The sequence below is a fragment of the Schistocerca cancellata genome, chromosome 9, assembly GCF_023864275.1.
Source record: "Schistocerca cancellata isolate TAMUIC-IGC-003103 chromosome 9, iqSchCanc2.1, whole genome shotgun sequence".
NCBI classification, from domain to species: Eukaryota; Metazoa; Arthropoda; class Insecta; order Orthoptera; family Acrididae; genus Schistocerca; species Schistocerca cancellata.
The window spans coordinates 401,180,288-401,194,580 of record NC_064634.1 but is presented as its reverse complement, the minus strand read 5'-3'; the positions used below and the strand labels follow the sequence as shown (position 1 = coordinate 401,194,580).

The window sequence follows — 14,293 nt, the reverse complement described above, 5'->3', positions numbered from 1 at the left end:
GGAGGTAGAATACTTTTGCCCTCGATATACTCTTGATAGAAAGCTGAATTCTCAGAAATAGTGTTGTCACTGTGACGTCCATAACTTCCAATATCAACTACGGTAAACACCGTAGTATGGATCAACGATCGCCAGGAGAACTAGCTAAAAGAACTGTTTCTAACAGAAGAACTGGGATCCACTATCCTTCGGGCATTTTAACCTGGATAGGCTTTCCGTCTATGCTTCCAAGGCAGTCCGGAAACCCCCAAAGATCTAGAAATCCTCCTTCAGATTTCTTCCACATCTCTGTTGTAGGAGTATGTAAATACTTGGGCTGTAGAACAGTCCATATTGCCTGGCACACTTATTTCACAATATCTGAGACTGTTGAACGTCCTAACCGAAAAGAGAAAGCTATGGTCTGGTGACTGTCGCCTGTAGTCAAGTATCTGGAAAAGATTAAAATCTGTTATGCCGATAGAACGAATGGATAAGTTAGCGACCAAAGATATATTTGTTTAAATTCAATGACAATGGTATGAATACAATGAAACAAAACAATCTATTAAGTAGAAAGTTCTCTCTAGCGGGACTTGCGGAACTAGATGTTACTATCGTTTGCTGTATTCGTAAACACTGCAAATAAATTTATCACTCCACTCGTAACTACGTTGTGGGATAGCACTTTCTTCCGCCGAACCTTTCATATGATACAGCAAAACTGAAATGGAATAATTTATGTGTGCCCGCATCTCGTGGTCGTGCGGTAGCGTTCTCGCTTCCCACGCCCGGGTTCCCGGGTTCGATTCCCGGCGGGGTCAGGGATTTTCTCTGCCTCGTGATGGTTGGGTGTTGTGTGATGTCCTTAGGTTAGTTAGGTTTAAGTAGTTCTAAGTTCTAGGGGACTGATGACCATAGATGTTAAGTCCCATAGTGCTCAGAGCCAATAATTTATGAGATTTCTGATTGAAGCACAATGAGGCCACAAACGGTAAAACTTACCTCAAACAAATGGTTAGCCTGTGCCTTGTATTAATTGGCTTTCTCCAGTTTGTTGTGCACTTCTCGGTGCTACCTTTTTATCAGGCGATGCATTTCCTCCAAACATTCTCGCGACATACGAAAATATTTGAAGAACCTATCTTCGTCAGACTCTTAGATCAATACACAGAAGATGGTATTCTCCTAAGCTTTCTCTCTTGCTATTAATGTCGTGCAACCAACATCTTCTCTTCTTAGTGCCATTTCGTATCGCTAGTGCGAGCTACTCATTTCTGCAATTAAAAAAAAAAAAAAAATAAACTCGCACAAAGATAACGCGTCCCGTGTGAGGATTCCAAATCGTCTAACGCCAAGACAATCGCGCTACGCATGCAAGCTTAATAATGGGTTTCGGCCCCTTCCACAGTGTAACACCTGACGCATCAAGAGTCGCTGCGGCCGGCCGTTGCCTGTGTGGCGTCCCTGGCCGCTGACGCGCCCGGCCCACCGCTGCGCCGTCCGTCGCAGCGGCAGGCCGGATTCTGTCTGGCCAGGCCTTTATTAATCTCTTTAAAAGAAAGTGAACTCTTTAGGGGTGGTAAAACATCACTAAAAATTGTGCTAAAAAACATGGGTTTCCGTTACAAAACGCTAGACGGACGCAAAGTACTGTTAGAGAGGGCACATATTGTTACCGCTCGTAGCATTTTCTTACACAAAATTGTGGGCAGAGACATTCATTCCATAATTTGGCTAGACGAAACGTGGGTTAATGCCGGGGAAGCTGTAAGTAAATGTTGGACGGATAACACACCCAGCAGTAGCGGCCATTAGCCGACGGGAAGAGGAGCTAGATTAATTGTGGTCCATGCAGGCTCCTCCAGTGGTTTTGTCCCTGACGCACTTTTAGTTTTTAGATCAAAAAAGACTGGTGATTACCATGAAGATATGGATCACACACGATTTGTTGAGTGGTTCAGGAACCTTTTAAAACAATTTCCTGTCCCTACAACAATTGTAATGGACAATGCTCCATATCATTCGGTGATACAGAACAAAGCCCCAACCACAAATGATCGGAAAGAAGTTATGGTGCAGTGGTTACAGGCTCGAAATATTGCAGTGGATATGAGTATGACAAAGGTTCTGTTATATTCTCTTGTTAAAGAAAATAAGCCTACGACACCTACATATGTAGTAGACGAAATTGCCAAGGAGCAGGGTCATACTGTAATAAGGCTGCCACCATATCACTGCCATTTCAACCCTATTGAGTTAATATGGAGTGATGTAAAAATGTATGTAAGGAACAACAAGAAGTCCTTTACAATAACAGAGGTGGAAAAGCTGTTGCGTGAAGCTCTTGTGACTGTGGATGCAGCCTCATGGAGAAAAAAAGTAGAGCACGTCGAGAAGCTTATACGAGCAGCACAGATAATAGAAGGTATTATCAGTGGCCATGAACAATTAATGATTTGTCTTGCTGATGACGACGATGAAGACGGTTTTGGCGATGAATCGGACAACAGTGACGATGGCGAGCTGGATGGAATTGCGCCATTATCGCTGTAAATTGGTGAGTGAAAAATTACTAATATTGGTTATTTATTGCAATCTCGGTTATTATTTATTTTGTAAACTACGTACATTATTGATTTTAAAGTACCAGTCGTCAGATGCTTGTTTTTTGTATTTCTTTGCTCCGTTATCGAATTGGTGCGCATTGTTATGCTTTTACATGCATTATTATACGGTTGCTTACTTCCTGTCATTGTAGTACAACTAAAAACGAGTTTTTATATACACTGAAATTGCTCAATCGCTTGCATTTACGAGACGGGACGGAAATCTGTATCGTCTGCTGTGTGTATAGAGGCTGCTGTTGCAACGTCGCTATTACAGTATAGCCAACCTAACTAGCAAAAAGCGAACTGTCAAGTGCAATGTTTCGCCGGCGGGGGTTATAGGAAGGATTCAGGATTCACATTCGAAAACATAACGAAGTAATTTTTTTTTACATGTGAAATTTCATGATTTTTTTCTCTTACTAATGGCTGCATTTGTTGCTATAGGTACACTTTTCTTCATAAGTTAGAGAGATTCTTCAATGAATTTTGCACAGCATACATACCATACTTACAGGCATATGAAACTAGAATTTATTTAATTTATGAAAAAGCGAATGAGCTGTTATATTTTAAACTTCATGTTTAGAAAAAACACAAATTTTATAGTTAATTACCTCAATTTTTACCACAGTTTTTAATAGATTTGGAAAATTCTAGAGTTTCATACACCTTTAAGTATGGTTTGTAGGCTGTGCAAAATTCATCAAAGCATCTCTCTTACTTATGAAGAAAAGTGTACCTACAGCAACAAATGCTGCCAGTAGTAAGTGAAAAAAATGATGAAATTTCACATGTAAAAAAATTACTTTGTTATGTTTTCGAACTTCCACTGCTATGAGTGTGAATTCTGAATCCTTCCTGGTCATGCTGACAAAGTTTTATGAACTTATTTGTAAAAGTATATACAGTGGAAATTAAAATGTCCTGTTGTGCCTCTCCTGCTGCAAGTTGGCCCATTCGACATCCAACCCCCTTAAAAGGTTAGAAATTCTTACAACAGCCTCACAGTACATTCACTCAGTAATGAAATTTGTTCTCAACAACATGAACCAGTCTTTGGTACAGAAAGGGGTAAAACATGATGCTGTAAAACTTTTTAATAAATTACCAGATGAAATAAAATGTCTGACAGACAGCAGTAACAGTTTTAAAATTAAATTGAAATCATATCTCCTTGACAACTCCTCCTGTACCATAGATGAATTCTTGAATCAGAATAAATAAATCTATAGGTATAATAGATGTATTTTGTGCCAAGGGCTTGGGGTAGGTAACAAAAATTTCCAACAAAAAAAAAAAAAAAAAAAAAAAAAAAAAACTACATTCATTTGTGTATTTCTTATGCACATGACTCATTCCATGTCGTAACGGTTACTGTGAGTTTGATCAATGGAACACGTAACTAACTCACACACATCGTAACATAACTTGTTGAGTCTGGATGTAGATGTAAATTTGCAGAAAAATCAGTGTTTCGCACGGTGACTGGAAAATGACACTACCGAAAATGAAATGCAGTGTTGTTATTACAAAATTTTAAATGCATAAATGTGTAAAAAAAATCCTATATGCCAGAACATTATTGCAAGATTGAGACAAAACTTTCCTAACAAAAATGAGATGCAGAACTTGCCAAAGAGTCTCATAAAAAATTATTTCCATTATAATCAGTTAATTAAGCTAATTTTATTTCTGTAATAAATCAAAATTTCTATTTTAAGAGTAGCAGTTTGTTTAAGTAACTGCATTGTCGATTAACTCATCCTTGCAATTCAGACTTTCCGTATGCATTTACTGCCTCTTACCAAGGACATCATTGTGTATTTCTTCCACCTTTCTCCAGCTGAGATCTTCTCCATATTGCTCTTAGTGAAATGAACTATGCCAGCCATTTGACATTCACCCAGCTTCAAATTGGCTACTTCAATTTCTCCTTTTTAGGGTCTGCGACGGGCAGAGCAGAGTCAGCTGGTGGAACTGTTCCGCCAAAAACTGCCACCACCTCCTCCACTGGGAGGTAGTCCCATGCTTGGACCACCGGGTTCTCCACTGCCACCTCTGGGTCTTGGCAGCCCAGACCACGAGTCGAGTCGCATCAAGAAGCTTGAGAAACTTATCAAGAAAAGACTGTGAACTCAGCCAAAGTGCCAGACTCAGCTATGGCATGTGCTAATAGTCTTAAACAGTAACATAAGGATAGCAGTATCAGGAGCATTTGGCACAAAAAGAGGAGCTGTAGTTGTTTTGAAATAAAATCATAGTCAGTACTTTTCCCTCTGTTAAGTAAGTAGAATAAACTACAAATTGTGCAGTACCAAAGTGCAGTTGGTGCTAGGGTCAAACAGTAATCACTAAAATGTGAATGGGCCATAGTGTGTGTGCTTCCCATTATCCATTATGCCAGGGCATCTCCCTCTAGTTTTTTTGTGTGTGTGTGTGTGTGTGTGTGTGTGTGTGTGTGTGTGTGTGTGTGTGTGTGTGTGTGTGTGTGTATTTATTTATCTTCTTTTCTCTTAACATGATAGTGGTTATTTATTCAGCTATAATGCATAAAGCAGTGAGCTCTTTTGATGAGGGAGGCAGATCCCTGTATCCGTCCCCTTCATTTTTACATGTGCTTTAAAAAATGTTTGAATCAGTTTCATTGATTGAAAGCTAACATACAAATACACTGTATGCTTTCAAATGTTTTATTGTTAGATAATTATTTTTTTACTGTTATGTAGTTTATACACTTACTACATCAGATCTGAGAGCTGTGTTGCCTTCTGGCACCTTTTAATTTAGTTTTAAATTGTAAATAAAATATAGGTAGATGGGTAATTTTGGCAGTAAAGCGTATCGTGACATACAAAACTATTTACTACTGGTATTACAAAAACATGTTTTTTCCAAAATCACATACAGTCTCATCTGTGTTGCCATTTATTTCTCCAAAAAATTGAAGCATTTATCATAGATGGCATTAGTTTAAGTAGGATCTCAAAAAATGAATGAATGTACAATGATTCAAGTAGTCCACACCTGAACTATAAAAGACACGTCTGGACACTGATTGCATTGTATTAATTCTTAAATTCTCATTATGCAGTTAGTAACAGTGCTGTATGCCTGTGGCTGTGTGGAACAGGGTCCATCCTTTATGTGTAGTTCTGTGCAGCAGCCACTCTGATCCCTGGTCTCTCCATCTCGCAGATGCCTTCTTACCCGTTTCACTATTTTCCCATCTACTTATTTTAATGATTTGAAATGCTACACAAACAGTATGTTGAATGAATATTGTTATTGTAATGAAAATCAGTAATGTGTCTCTGTGCAGTAATTTTTAAAGCCATGGTCTGTTCACAAAGCGATATTTTCAGCACCATGTGAAACTAAATGTAATATTGCAAAAAGTATCTTTGTGTTGATTTTATGGTATGGCCTGAGGGAATCGACACATACATCCATATGTAATTGAGGGGGGGGGGGGGGTGTTTCTTACCACCAATGACATTATTTCCTTACAATTTAAATGAACTTTGGAGCATATCTCCCTTTCAACAGTGCCTGTTTAAGCATTGTAATTTGCTATAACTTAAGGAATTTATTTTTTGATGATACTCAAATTTTGTCTCCATCAACTGTGAGAGCGTCCAGACACCCTTCTTATCATAGCACAACACAACACAATTATGAGACTTTTACCAATGTAAGGGTGCATTAGGTTGAGAGTACTGTTGCCAGATTTACTCAGTCCTGTATACTCTGTAGTGAATTTGGCTCTAGCTTGAGAAATTCTAAGAAGGCTATTTCCTGAAAAGATGTTTACATTATGTCCAAAATTACTATAAGATCGACACTTCAGCAGGAGCATATGTAGGTGCAGAAGATAGTTGTCAAATACCATATGGAACGTGTGTTACGTTTCAGAATCGTGCTCAAACTTGCAAATTATCTAATGTACTAAGATGGCACTGGCATCAACATGTTTTGGAAAACTTGCACTGTCTTCGACAGTGCGAAGTTATTCACATTAAATTTAGATTAAAATATTATGCCAACAAATTTTTTAGAAGAAATCTTGTCTGTATCAGCTCCAAACGGGAACGCATACATCTGACCTCTTGCACAATTTGATTGCGTAAAATGTGACGCATAATTTTCCACTCATGCCTCAAGAGCTAAGCAAGTGCCAAATACTTTCATTATGAGAAGTATGTTGCCAAAACTGACCCCACTTCATTAAGCCACACCTTTTTGTTGATATTCATAAATCTTAAATCTTCTCCCCACCCACCCACCCACACAACCCACCCCCTCCCACATCCCCCATCAACAGATCATGGTCACTCTAAGTCCGTAATGAAAGCCCATATTGTGTAAAATCGTGAATAATGATGTGCAACTATCTTGAAAAATATCTACTTCTATAAGGATAATCAATAATTTGCTGAGTTTTCTATGTACCTTTCCACAATAATAATGTGAACATGACAATATATAGCAAAATCTGGTGGTAATTCACTTCTCCATTCAACGTTTTTCCCCTGAAGTGTCCGTTTTCAATGAATTTTGGGCTTCCTCTTCTTTCTTGAACATTTCGTAGTATTGTTTATGTTTTAAGCTGCTGCAGATCTTGTGATTACCTTGTTAATGAGGCCACCAGAAATATTTTAGCTCTACACAGAAACGTAATGCATGAACTATTTAGCTTGTCTGGTATCCACTGTATGTAAAAGGCATGATATCACACTTTTATATACACATCTGACACAACTGCTTTCGACATTGCCCAGTGTCAGATAACACATAGTTGCAACAAATAGAATGAAAACAAATTCACAGTGCACAAAGTGATCTCATAGAACAAGAAGTTGCCTGAACTTTAAGCATAGTGCAGGTTAGAAGTGTTGTAAGGGTGGGGATGAAGTTTTGGCAACTTTGGAGGGGTGCAGCAGTCACAAAGCTCGTGAGGCTGGTTGAATGCTCGCCATGCCTCCAGCAGGAATCTCACCCCATTACTTCCTTTGTAGATACCAATCCTAAAGTCATTATGGACAGGGTATTATTTATATTTATGAATAATAGGAAACTAAAACTAACAAACTATATTGTAAATCCCCACCTAGGAAGGTGTGAACCAATAAAACTTAGAGAGAAGTGGGAAAACTGAGAATAGCTTGATATTTTAATACAGAACTTTCCTTGTAGCATTAGGTTTCATAAGTTTCGTGCTCATGCTTTTAATGTGAGCAATGCATTTAATGCAAAGTCTTATTTTTTTATTTGGAAAGTTGCTACTCACCATACAGCGGAGAAGCTGAGTCGCGTTAGACACAACAAAAAGATTCACACAATTGTAGCTTTCGGCCATTAAGGCCTTTGTCAGCAGTACACACACACACACCTGCAGTCTCACAGAAATGAAACCATACTGCAAGCAGCAGCACCAGTGCATGATGGGAGTGGCGACTGGGTGGGGGTAAGGAGGAGGGATAGTATATGGGAGTGACGGACAGTGAAGTGTTGCAGTTTAGACAGAGAGCAGGAGAGGGGGGAGGGGGTAAGTAGTGGAAAGGAGAGAAATAAAAAGAAATTACAGCTGTGTAGGGCTGGAATGGGTGAGGACAGTGACTAACGAAGGTTGAGGCCAGGAGGGTTATGGGAACATAGGATGTATTGCTGGGGAAGTTCCCACCCGTGCAATTCTGAAGAGCTGGTGTTGGTGGGAAGGATCCATATGGCACAGGCTGTGAAGCAGTCATTGAGATGAGGGATATCATGTTTGGCAGCGTGTTCAGCAACAGGGTGGTCCACTTGTTTTTTTGGCCACAGTTTGTCGGTGGCCACTCATGTGGACAGACAGCTTGTTGGTTGTCATGCCTACATAGAATTCAGCACAGTGGTTGCACCATAGCTTGTAATGCACATGACTGGTTTACAGATAGCACTGCCTTTGATGGGATAGGTGATGTTAGCGACCAGACTGGAGTAGGTGGTGGTAGGAGGATGTATGGGACAGGTCTTGCATCGGTCTGTTAAAGTGGTATGAGCCATGAGGTAAGGGATTGGGAGCAGGGGTTGTGTAAGGATGGATGAGTATATTGTGTAGGTTCAGTGGACAACAGAATACCACGGCAGGAGGGGTGGGAAGGATAGTGGGCTGGACATTTCTCATTTCAGGGCATGACAAGAGGTTATCAAAACCCTGGCGGAGAATGTAATTCAGTTGCTCCAGTCCCAGATGGTACTGAGTTATGGGGGGAATGCTCCTCTTTGGCCGGACTGTGGGACTTTGGGAGATTTAGTTTTGTACAAGGATGGGGGGGGGGGGGGGATAATTGCGGTCAGTGAAGGCTTCAGTGAGGCCCTCGGTATATTTTGAGAGGGACTGCTCGTCACTGCAGATGCGATGACCATGGGTGTCTAGGCTGTACGGAAGGGACTTCTTGGTATGGAATGGGTGGCTGTCGAAGTGGAGGTATTGCTGGTGATAGTAGGTTTGATATGGACGAAGGTACTGATATAGCCATCTCTGAGGTGGAGGTCAACATCTAGGAAGGTGGCTTGTTGGGTTGAGTAGGACTAGGTGAAGCAAATGGGGGAGAAGTTGTTGAGGTTCTGGAGGACCTAAACAGACCGACAACACAGTTATGAACCTTTCTTCCAGAAGCCTTAGTCCCACAGAAATATCAGTCCTTTCCTGTTGTTAACAGTACAAACAAGAGGGATCAGTAAGCAGTACGGAATATTGTGTATTGTTACTTGTTACATTATTTTGCCTGCCCCAACCCCCCCCTCCCCCCCAAATAACAGATTAACACTGTTGTGTTACACATTGATGCATACGCAATTACAACTTTAATTGACTGTGTTTCTTCAGTATTTCAACTGCTTTCAGTATTACTGTTAATGCCTTTAGTTCCCGTTCCCATTTCATTCACGATATGTCCAAGATGTTTCAGGGTAAATTCTTTGTCATCTGAAGTACCATACAGTATTAATAAGAATTAATTTGCTGAATTTATATACTAATATGGCTTATCTGATTTGATGACCAACAGGATTTTATGAGGAGAGATTCATGTCACTAATCAGAAAGCTTTAAATGTTTTGAGATGCTGGTATAATAATCTACCGATTAAATAATAAAAAATCTTTCACACAGCCATTCATTTTAATGTTTCACTTTTTTAACTGCTACCATCTTCATTTACCTTATTAAAGGTTTATTATTTATATTTTAAAGCAAAATACATTCAACTATAAATCTGGAAAGGCAAACTAATTTAAAGAATTTAAATAGCACTTTTTATTCAGTACTGTGTTTCAAATGTAATATTAACATTTTAAGCTTCATATTTATGTTATCAAGCACTGGATTTATAACTATAAAATGGATTTTGTATTTCATTGTTTTTTATCTCTGATGTTACCTACATTTACATAGGGTAGACAACAGTTAGAAAGAAAAATATACTATTGAACTGATGCCAGTACTAAACTCAACTAACATAATTGTCATTTGTAGTCTCATGTATAGGCAGGTGATTTTGTTAACATCGGGAACACCTTAAATCTAATGCACACGCTTCAGATATGTCGACCAAAAGAAAAGAACTGTTCTGGAAGAGAGTATTTTAGAGATATGAAAGGATGCTAAAAATTTCAAAAGTGAATCAATAGACTGATTTGAAAGTTAAAGTGTTGAAGTGTGCTCATAATCTGTAGCACATCAATAACTATACGGTGAAGGAAGTGGTGATGGTGCTTTTGTGTGTGTGGGGAGGAAGGGGGGGGGGTTACAATGGAGTGAGGGGGAAAGAAGAGGGCATTGTTTGAAGGATGGGAAGATGTAGGAAAGAGCTAATCACAGATTTTGAAAGAAAGGAGGAAATTAAGTGTTCAATGTCTTATCAACAAGTTCATTAGATATGGTGCACAAGCACAGATTAAGGAAGGATGAGGAAGGAAATTGACCATGCCCTTTCAAAGAAACCACTCTGGCATTTGCCTTATGCGATTTAGGGTAACCTCTGAAAACTTAAATCAGAATCACCAGATGCAGAGCCTCGTCCTCTCGAATGTGAACAGATTTTTGAGGCCACACTTTATGTATTGAGATGGAAGGAAAACAAAGGGGAGATGAAACTACTTACACATGTGATCAAAAATATGGAGGCACCAAAACACAACTCAGTACAGTAACTAATACAATGTAGGAAAACCATTGGCATTCAAAACAACAACTTCCAGTTGTGTTGGGATAGATAAATACTTGTCCTGTATAGTTTTCAAGGGTACCTGTACCATTTTTCCTGCAAAATAAGTGGCAAGTTCAGGAAAAAGTGGAGGAAGACAGCACTATATACCCTTCTCTCTCCAATGTATACCACAACACCTAAATAATTGAGGCTTGATGATTGTGGTGGTGAGGGAAGATGCAACAATTCATCCTCATCCTCAAAAATCAGTCCTGGACATTGCAAGCTGTGCAAACAGGGACCTGGCATCTTTAAACACTGTGTCACCATTTAGTGTGAAACACTGTACCATGGGATGGACTTGATAAGTCAGAATGGTCACGTAATCCTTGGCAGTAATGCAACTTTGCACAGTAACCATGGGGCCCATAGAATACTATGCTACAGCTGCCCAGATCATCACTGAACCTCCATGTTTCACTCTTGGGACGTAAACTTGGCCAAAAGTTGGGAAACAGTGCTAAACAAGACTCATCCAACCAAACAACATTTGTCCATTACTTGATAGTCCAGGTTTTACGGGTTTGGTACCACATTTTGCTGTTGTGGGCTTTCACAGCACTGATGAATCGTTTTGAAACTCCAGCACTCCCTGCTTATGGAGCTCCCTTCATGTTCTTGTGGTGCTGATTGGGTTCTTGAGTGCGACATTCAGTTCTACAGTGTCTTTTGCAGATATCCTCTTATTTTTCATCTCTATCCTCTTCAAGACCCCCTGTCACAATCAGCATACACCTTTGTCCAAGTAATGACATAGTGGATAATGATTTTCTGAGTTGCTCTTGAAACACCAATCACTTCAGCTACTTCTTTATGGAGGAGCCACCATGCCAGCAACAATAATTTGCTCACATGTGAATGTTCTGAGCTCTGACACTGTACCGTATTTACTCGAATCTAAGACGCACTCGAATCTAAGCCGCACCCGAAAAATGAGACTCGAAATCGAGGAAAAAAATTTTCCCGAATCTAAGCCGCACCTGAAATTTGAGACTCGAAATTCAAGGGGAGAGAAAAGTTTTAGGCCGCACCTCCAAATCAAAACAAAGTTGGTCCATTGTAATACGAGACACAATTTAGGTCGAATGAATGACGATACAGCTACAGGAGTTTGGTTCCAGTCGTAAGCTTAACAGTTAAGTTTTACCAGGTAGCCATTGCTATACGTCAGGCGCTCCGTCCGTATTTATACGGGTACCCTTCCTTTTCACGTGCTTCGTCTGGTTTGAATCGATTGCTTATTTTGCTTTGATCTGATAAGTGCCGTTTTCTTTGTTATAGGTGTTAACGTCACTCTGAGCTGAAAATGCATTACTGTACTGTGTAATGCATTGTTTGTCTCATTCTGATAGTGCGTGTTTACGGCCTGTCGCCGCGCGCGGCATGGCTTGCTTTTGTGCGCGCTACCGCCGCTTACAATTTAAAAAAAAGAAAAGAGAGGAATCGTCTCACTAGCGAAACAGTGGCAAGAGACTGCTATTTGTTGTTACTTACACTGCTTTCTTTGATAATGATCAACAAGAACCAAATAATAGACTGCATATGATAGAATATGTTCTGAACGAGAGTTAGGCGAAAATTTTTCTCCGTTTGAAAATCTTTGCGGCCGCTTCTCTAGTACGTCAAATTCTGCACTGGAATTAGTCATCTTAGTCAGAAATTAAGCACGGCAACTGATTAGATTTTTAAATCTATCACTATTAGGCATAAGAAAAATACGAATGTAAACATGACACGATACGTATATTCTTCCGCGTTTGCTGTTGTTTCACTCTAGTTTCGTAGTTTATTAGGCAGATAGGATTTAAATGAAATAGCAGCAAACACGAAAGAATACGTGGCATAATGTTTACATTCATATTATTCTTATGGTGAAGAGAATACTGCATGTGATTCACATTTCGTCAGGTTCCTATTAGCAACCACCTCTTCTCACAGGTAGTAAAAAATTCAACACGTAGAGTTGGCCATATTGACAAACATCCCAAACAGTCTGGCCAGTCGGATTTTCATAGTACATTGAAATTCTGCTACATTCGAAGATGAACAATACGGAATTTGTATTTACTTCTTTGGATAATGTACGAAAATGCAGTGGTCGAAACTCGGGGCGGAGAAAAAAGCTCGTCTTCCACCTTTTTCTTTTAATTTATTTACTGACGCAGAGATTTTGGCGCCAGTATTTATCTCTGTGCCTACAAAGCATCCCCTTGTAGCGCTACATATATTCGACGGCAGAAGTTAGTTGTGGCGGCACCTACCAACATTTTTCAGAACTTCCGCTTGCTTTGCACTCGATTCTAAGCCGCAGGCGGTTTTTTGGATTACAAAAACCGGAAAAAAAAGTGCGGCTTAGATTCGAGTAAATACGGTAATCATAACTGCACACAGCACTGTTCTGACCCTGAATGGCACTTGCAACATATTGAGGACATTGCACAGATGCTTTTTGTGGTCAAATACAGCAGTGCAATCTGCAGGCTTGGCTAGCATCTGCATTTATGTTCAACCATGCATTTGTCATAGAATTTCCATATTTTTGTCCATGTCCAATATATAGTATCATGACTTTTTTGTAGAACAGACATTGGGAACGGTGTGGGTTAGAAATCAGGATTTTTTGGGAGGGGTGGGAGGGAATAAATTGTGATTCAAGGAGCCATATACTTTAAAGACTGGTTACAGAAACAATACGAAATCTAATTTCAGTCACATCGGCCAGATAGTTCTACCCAGATAAAAGCCCTGCATCATATTCATTGTGCAGACTGACAATCATATAAACACACATAGGACATTAATTCATTGGCACTTGCATATAGTGATTCAATCAGTATACTGGAAAATAATATGTGACTAAATGACAGTTTCATAGAACTCTGTGTTTTGGCAGTGGTAACTCTTTTCCTATACCTTGCCTCATGATAGTCTTCTAAATCACTCCTCTCCACTTAGCAAATTACATTCAATTGTGAAAGAGGTCCTTGTTAAATTCTATGTGCTACTTTACAGACTATAAGCTGATTTTTGAAATTCATTCCAGCATACTGTTACAAATTGGGGTGAATTTGTAGGTTAAGTAAATATCTTTAATAATATTTTGTAGTCACAAAAACCACTTTCAGGTTTATTGTATATTTCAGGGAAATAAGTGTAACTGTGTGTCTGTGTGTGTATTTATTTTATTATGTTCTGTTACTGTCTGTGAATATAGCATTCCTATTACTAATGAATTATGAGAAGTGCATTACTGCCAGCAAGATCTCAGAATAGTGTAACACTAGTATCTCTGTATATATGCTGCACAATTGCATTTGTAGTATACTATTTGTCTAATACTGTGTTTACTACCTATGGAAAAAGCAACAATACAAAAATGCAGATATGTTAGATCTTTTTCTAATTTTTCCGTGATGTGTGTGAACAATATCCTCTAACAGAAGCCAGATTTTTAAA

The 14,293-nt window shown here is 39.3% G+C and overlaps 1 protein-coding gene across 1 annotated transcript in view; it reads left to right on the top strand.

Moving 5' to 3' along the window:
* Positions 1-4,988, top strand: part of LOC126100693 (vacuolar protein sorting-associated protein 53 homolog) — a 183,231-nt gene extending 178,243 nt beyond the window's left edge. Inside the window, exon 16 of the mRNA XM_049911309.1 lies at positions 4,533-4,988. Coding sequence (XP_049767266.1) covers positions 4,533-4,724 — 192 coding nt within the window. The 3' untranslated portion in view covers positions 4,725-4,988. The remainder of the gene's footprint in view (positions 1-4,532) is intronic.
* Positions 4,989-14,293: the final 9,305 nt, after the last annotated feature.